This window comes from Lolium rigidum, chromosome 5 (assembly GCF_022539505.1).
Source record: "Lolium rigidum isolate FL_2022 chromosome 5, APGP_CSIRO_Lrig_0.1, whole genome shotgun sequence".
NCBI classification, from domain to species: domain Eukaryota; kingdom Viridiplantae; phylum Streptophyta; class Magnoliopsida; order Poales; family Poaceae; genus Lolium; species Lolium rigidum.
In genome coordinates, this window is record NC_061512.1 from 57,758,079 (window position 1) to 57,765,047 (window position 6,969).

At 50.2% G+C, this 6,969-nt stretch overlaps 1 protein-coding gene across 1 annotated transcript; it reads right to left on the minus strand.

The window, feature by feature from the left end:
* Nucleotides 1-4,930: 4,930 nt before the first annotated feature.
* Nucleotides 4,931-6,427, minus strand: LOC124655497. Its single transcript, XM_047194378.1, has 3 exons — nucleotides 6,150-6,427; nucleotides 5,896-6,065; nucleotides 4,931-5,335 (listed from the first exon to the last, which is right to left on the minus strand). Exons 1-3 carry the CDS (start codon nucleotides 6,424-6,426, stop codon nucleotides 5,234-5,236), a joined length of 549 nt encoding a protein of 182 aa, XP_047050334.1. The 5' UTR covers nucleotide 6,427; the 3' UTR covers nucleotides 4,931-5,233.
* Nucleotides 6,428-6,969: the final 542 nt, after the last annotated feature.

Sequence of the window (6,969 nt, forward strand, 5' to 3'; positions counted from 1 at the left end):
TGAATAAAAAGGCCAATGGTTGTCAAACCTGCCTCTGCTCTTCTCAAATGGGAACCGTAGCATGTTGAAATCCCCCCCTATGAGGATAGGATATGGGTTATCTTTAGCTAGGTTGACCATTTCACGAAGAAAAGCGGCCTTAAAATCCTCCTGGGCGGCTCCATACACGGCAACAAGAGTCCAAATGAAATTGTCAGCTCTGTTTCGGATATGGAGTTTTATGTGAAACTCGCCATACGAATCAGCCAACACTGAACCATGAAGTGTTAACTATCCCCTCTTGATTCAGATATGGACAAATTAGGAACAACAGTTCCCTAATTGTTTTTACCACTAACAGTAGAAGAAATTCCAGTCCATGTCGCACATGAGTGAACCAAGAACAATGGAATCAGATCATACACACGAACAAGCTACAAGATGCAAGGGGAATCCACTCTTCCGATCAAAAGGAGATGCAAAAATCCAAGAAATGTCTTGGCAAGATTTGAGAGCAAGGTGCACACGGATTGAAACCTTGGGCACTGCATGCGCACAGTTCCAAATCCAAATTGGACGGATGCGAATGAATGGCGAGTTCAACACTGTCGAGCTCTCGGAAAACCAAACCTGAGGCCACCGACGGGAAGTCTACTCACTGGTCGCCTCGCTGTTCAGTTTGGAGAATGGGGAAGAAGAGAGATAGCCTGGGGGAGTGAGAGGAAGAAACGTTTACCATCGATAATTTAAGTGCTTTCCTGCAAACTGGACAGAGCTGAGATGGAGCTGGCGGTCTGACCATTGGGATTTAATCCAACGGTGCATGTTTCCATTTTCAGATTTGCAGAATGTAGGCTGTTTTCACCTGATACATTCCCCAGGCTACATCGCCCGTATGCACCTGACTGTTTTATTAGGCTCGTTTCGCCTTGCTTCCATGAACCAAGCCTTGCGAAGAGATCCAAAGCAGCAGTGGCATCCCAGCCGCCAGGAGCAGAGCTGATCTAATCTAAACAGTAAAATAGACTGATAAGCTGCTACTGTCTGGCAGACTAGTATTCAGTTGTTACCAAACCCTACTGCTTAATGGCACTACTATCGGCCGGCAGACTAGTGTCCAGTTGTTACCAAACCCTACCATCCAGCCTCATCATCGCCGTGGACATTTCTGCTGGATGTCACTGTGAGCGACCCCGCACCGGCGCCCGTGCCCGTGCAGTGACCATTGGAACCATCTAGGATGGCTGCTTTTTTGTCAGGTTTCCACCGTTCCAGGGTCACCACAACACCTCCGAGCTGTCGAACGGTGGCCGGAAGCAATGGTCGACCTGGGGGATGGCCCTCCGTACCAAATGGGCAATCAGACGGGCTCCTCGTCGTCGCTTCCTGCTGCTTGCCCGTTTCCATCCGTTTCATCATATATGCTGTCAGGTAGAACTGTCGATACAGTTTTATGATGTTTTGGTAGCAGCGGTTTAGACTTTTGGTTCCTCCTCCATGCCACAAAGATTTGGTAGCATAAGCAATGTCAACATGCGTTTCATAAATAAACAACTCCTCCATAGTACAAAGACTGCTATTTTCAGATGCACGTTCCCAGGACATAACATAAACATCAGCCACACAATCAAGCCATAAGTCCAAACGGCAACCCACTTCTCATGCGACGGAGGTTCTCAAAATGCCATAACTTGCAATAGTTTAGTTCATGGCATCAAATGGTGTACTATATATATCAAATAAAATCTGAAGCACCGACCTTTAGCGGCTATAAGAGAATGTTGAGAACGAAACAATCTAATCTAATCACACTGCAAATCATTGATGCAATAATGCACAAACACATGGAGGCTGCAAAGTCATGGATGCAATAGCAAGAAAGGAAATCAGAGATTTTCCAAAGGGGCGGTCTTGATCAGATGCGGACAACTGAATAAAAGTAGGTGCACGAAACCTCGATCTCAGAATTTACTTGGGTAAGGGGGTTTCATTCACATCGACCCATCTATCGGTCACCTCCCTCCTAACAGGTAGTGTCGCTGCTTCTTCTCTACAAGGTTTATTTTCTCCTACTCCACAAGGACGTTGTTCCTCTTCCTCCACTGCTCCACCTTTGTCACTCCCCAAACCACAGCCCGGAAGAATGGCGCCGAAACCATAAGCATACAAGGCTAAGTATAGTCCATTTCAAAAAAAAAAAACAAGGCTAAGCATAGTGAAATATCATCCACAAAAGTCCGAAATATATCCAATTTATTCATTATCAAATATTACAAGTACAATTAATTTTACCGCAGCTCTAGTGATATATCCTCTATTGATCTTTATCTCGACTTCTATGCTAGATGTCTTCATATGGATTTACAGTCATCACCTCTTGATCATAAGATTGTTCTATGCATACCAGATAAAAACAGAAAAAAATGTGAGTACGGTAAACATACTCAGCAATAATATACAAAATTTACAATCCATAGTGTACATAGAACTCAAAAGGGTGTTATATACCCTCATACCGACTGAGTCCACCAAAGCAGTATCATCATTAATATCACATACATCTCAAATATTAGTTTAGCCTCCTGTAAGGGAATCTATGTCCCTAATCTTTATTTTGGTATTTGGTAAATACAAGGTTAGAGAGGTCTACCCGTTTACATCAAGCTTATCTACAGGTTAAGTCATCTCTTCTCTTTGGTGCTGGGATACATTGCGAAGAAAGGGAAAAGGAGGTCGAAGTGACTCGAAGACGGAGACCGAAAGAACTCGACATGCTAGCCCTCCTTTTTCCGGTTTTGTTGAGTATAGGAACCCTGCACTATTAAGAGTGAATCACTTTTATTTGATACTTGGCTCAAATCAATCTCTCCTGCTTTCCATCAAAAATTCCTTGCCATTTCATCTTGCTTTCCTTCTACTTCTTACACAAACTCCAAAAGAAATAGTTTTTTTTATAAAGAGAATATATTAATATCAAAAGATACCAATTACACCCAGCCTCTGCAACAACGCCCCACCCTAATGGCAGTACGGATGCACACATCCAAAAAAGAGTAAAGAAAACTAAGAAATAAAAGTCCCGCTACAGCCTTCTAGACCTAGCAACAGCAATACAACCACCACCGTGACAACACATGAAGTACATACTCTCCAAAAGCGACGCCTCTAGGAAGGAAACAGTGCACCAGCGCCGTCGTTGCCCGACCAAAGGTCTTAGGATTTCACCCTGAAGATAGTCCCCACTCTCAAAACAATGCCTCCAACAAGAACATTGCCAGACACAACCAGTTAAGGCAAGACCTTGGGTTTTCACCCTGAGAGGTAAGACTCTGAACTTCCCCCGTGCTGCCGCCCCCACATGCATACCACTGCTGCAAGCCCGGAACGCCAAGCAGATCCCTCAACATCACGTTGACTCGAACCTCCTTTAGCTAGTCCACCCATCCGGCCTTCATGATATTCCTTCTTCTGACTTCACCATGGACCAAAAAGTCACCTGATGTCAACACAGAATATAGCTTCGCGGCGCTCCCTCCGGAACCAAACGGTCGGAATAAAAACATGGGTGCGCACGACCGAATACCACCCGATCCAGCAAACTGCAGGCAAAATATGCACTGTTCCATTCGCTAGCGGAGCTTTCCGGAACTCATTTCTCCAGATCAAAGCAAACTGACCTACGGTAGATCTTCATCTTCGCTTGCGAGAAATCCGAGGACCGCCACCAAAAACAAAGCAAGCTCAGCAGCCCCCACGCCGCCAGTCCCTCCTGCCGGATCACCAGGGAAGAAGACGGCGGCGCAGATCATGTGTACCACCGCTGAACCGTCACCGGGGGCGGAGGCCGCCACCGCTCGACCGAATCCTCCATGGCTACCAACGGATAGCATCAGGCCCCGGCCAAGTAGCCGTGCCGCCCGACTTCCTCCACCGGCGCTTCATCACCTCCCATGGAACGCCACAGTGGAAACCCTCTCCTCCCCCTCGTCGTTCGACGGAAGGGGCGCCGCCACCACCGCCGTGGCCGAGGCCGGGGCCGGGGCTGTGGCCGGGCCGGGGCCGGGGCCAAGGCCAGTGCCGGGGCCGGGGCCAAGGCCAGTGCCGGGGCCGGGGCCAGGGCCGAGTCCGGCAGCAGCGGCGGCTGAGGTGCGACGGTCCGGGGGTGGCTGCTTGGAGCGGGGCGGGTAGATCCTCCGCCGCATCCCGGGAGGGGGGGCGGGAGAGGAGGAGGCGGCGGCTAGGTTAGAAATAGCTTTTATCTCTGTTCTTTCTCTGGCTGCCAATCAGTGAAATCGGCCGGTCATACCGGGCCTTAGGCCGGTATGACTGGGTGCCTAGCCCTTAGGGCTCATTCCCAAACTAGAGAGATCGGCCAGTCAGTATCGACCAAACTAATCGTCATAATCTCACCTCATGATAGTATCGATCTCTGAGAATCACACCACCGAGTCCCCTACTTATGTGGTCATTCCCATCAGGGCCTTCCATCTCACACATTTCAAGTATCGACCATCTCAGGCTAGGTACACCACACTTTTTATGATTATTATTATGACCAATCAATTTGTATGGTACCATATTTTATCTTGGTTGACCAATATGCAACATAAGAAATGTGCTAAAATAAATGCAAAGTAAGCAGTTCTAGCTATATACAAAACTAATAGCATACAAAACACAGATAAGCATAACAATCATATAAATCAACCAAGGGAATGCAAATCACACAAGAAAATTTCCGGTATACGGAGCTTCCTTGAGTATCCTTTGGTGACTAAATTTATGTCTCCTCCATGATCGCTGCCGGGTCGACAAGCACGGCCACAGCCAGCGTAGGAGTGACTAGTAATCCGAGGCGCGCAGCCCGTTCATTGTTCATAGGAGCTCTATCAAATATGCCGAACACAACTTTCACACAGCTGGGAACTGGCGCCCCCACGCTCATGTCGCGCCCATTGCCATGGTGCACAATGTTGTGAGTCTTTCCCGCGAATCGGCGTCCTTGCCTTCTCTCACCCCTCCGATGTGAGGACCTGCCCCATGCCATCCGACAGCGCCGGCCTACTCGTCTGGATGACGGATCCGGGAGCACCGGGACACGCTCCGAACGACCGAGTCACTTCAGGAGCGGTCCTCCCATCTGAGGGGTGTCAAGCAGACTCGAACGTAGCAAACCCATGCGAGCTAATTAATCGACCTTGGCCGGGCGAACGCTGAAAATGCAGGTCCGCCGGTGAATGGCTGGCCGGAAGCATCAGCTCGCGGCCTCGTCGATGCTGTGCAGCGAGGGCCGCCACTGCTGGTGCCGGGCGCCGGAGCTCCGGTGGGCGCAGGGGCCGCCGTCTTGCCGTGCCAACTGTAGTTAATCAGGTAGAGTAATCAGAAGACGGGGCATTTGCATGTGCTGTTATGGTTGGGAAGTAGAAAACGATTCTGTGTCCTGCCATTAACTGCTACTGTTCATTCAGTATTTTATTTTTCATGATTCTTCTATCATTCTGTACCCCTTTGTTTTAGTCATTGAACTTCCTTCTGGTTGGTACAATATCATCAATCAGTTGGATCCAGAGGACCACATGTTAGCTAAATCTTGTTTTATGCATGTCAGCTGGGGGATCAAGGATGTCAGATATACAGAATTAAATCATTCTTGATTGAGCTAAATTAAGGCGAACAGATTTCCATGATAACTATGCAGATTTTGCCTTTACAGAGAAATCGAACGACGATAGCCCAGATAAAAGCCCATGCTCCTGAAGAGCTACAGCTACAGTGCGGACGAACTGACAAGTCATGATAATCGCGCTGAACAGCTAACCAACTGTTGGAGGCTTGGAGTGAGGCAATTGAAGACGTATCAATCATGCAGAGAGCGTGCATGGAGGCATCAGTCGAGAGAAATTTTCAAAAAGGTACCTGCTCGAGACTCGCGTCCAAGCTCGCCTCGTCGTCGTCATCGTCCTCGACGTCGTCCGCCGTCGGCCGGGCCTTGCTCTGCCTCGACAACGACGACTCGAGCTGCTCGAGCTGCTGCCGCGCCTTGGTCATCTTCTCCTCCTTCCTTGCCTGGACCGCCTTGGTCACCTCTGCACGCACCAACCATTTCATGTTAGTGTGTGGCACAGCTTGTCGGAGAGGACAACGAGGAGCTTGATAGTTTGTTAACTTACCGTGGGAGGTGATGAGTCGGTAGACGTGGCCGAGGAGGAGCGTCTCCTTGGGCTTGAGGAGCTTCAGGCGGGTGAGGCGCACGGTGCGCCGCGCGCCGGTGCCGTCGGCGTTCTCGTGGCGCTCCTCGGCGACCCGGAGCGTGACGAGCGCGACGTAGTGGCCCGGGTTGGCGCGCATCACCTCCGCCGCGCTGGTGGCCCAGTACAGCCGCTCCACGCGCCCGCCGGGGTGCTGGACCACCGCCGCCGCCGCCTCCGCCGCCTGGCAATTCCCCATCCTCGCGCGCCTCTCCTCAAACGTGGGCGAGCTAGCTAGGGAGAGCAAAGCAAGTGGTGCGCGTGTGTTCTGCCGTGCTGTGTTATAAAGAGTGGAGAGCAACGGCTGGAGCGCCGGAGGCGGTATATATCCCGGCCGTCCCGGTCAGTGACCACGTAGCTCAGCTGCCGTTTCCTTTTCTACTCCGCCCGTTCCACCTGCTGCTCCGGTATCTTTGCTATGCTCCGGTCCGATGCATCTACACTACACCAACGTACGGTAGTTACGGATCGTTTTCGCCTTGCTTTCGCTTCTCAAGCACCACGTGAGCGTGTTAGACTGTGTATAGCTTATGTGTATGTGTACGTGTATTGTACCTATTGTAACACACCCATATATATATGTGATAGGCCACCCAGTTTAGGGTTGAGCCGGTTCCCCCAAATCATTGTCTTACATGGTATCAGACTTGGTTACGTCCCACGCTTTCGCCCCAACGCAACCCTAGCCGCCGCCGCCCGCCGATCGCCGCCGCCTTCGTCTACCGATCGTCACCGTCGTCGT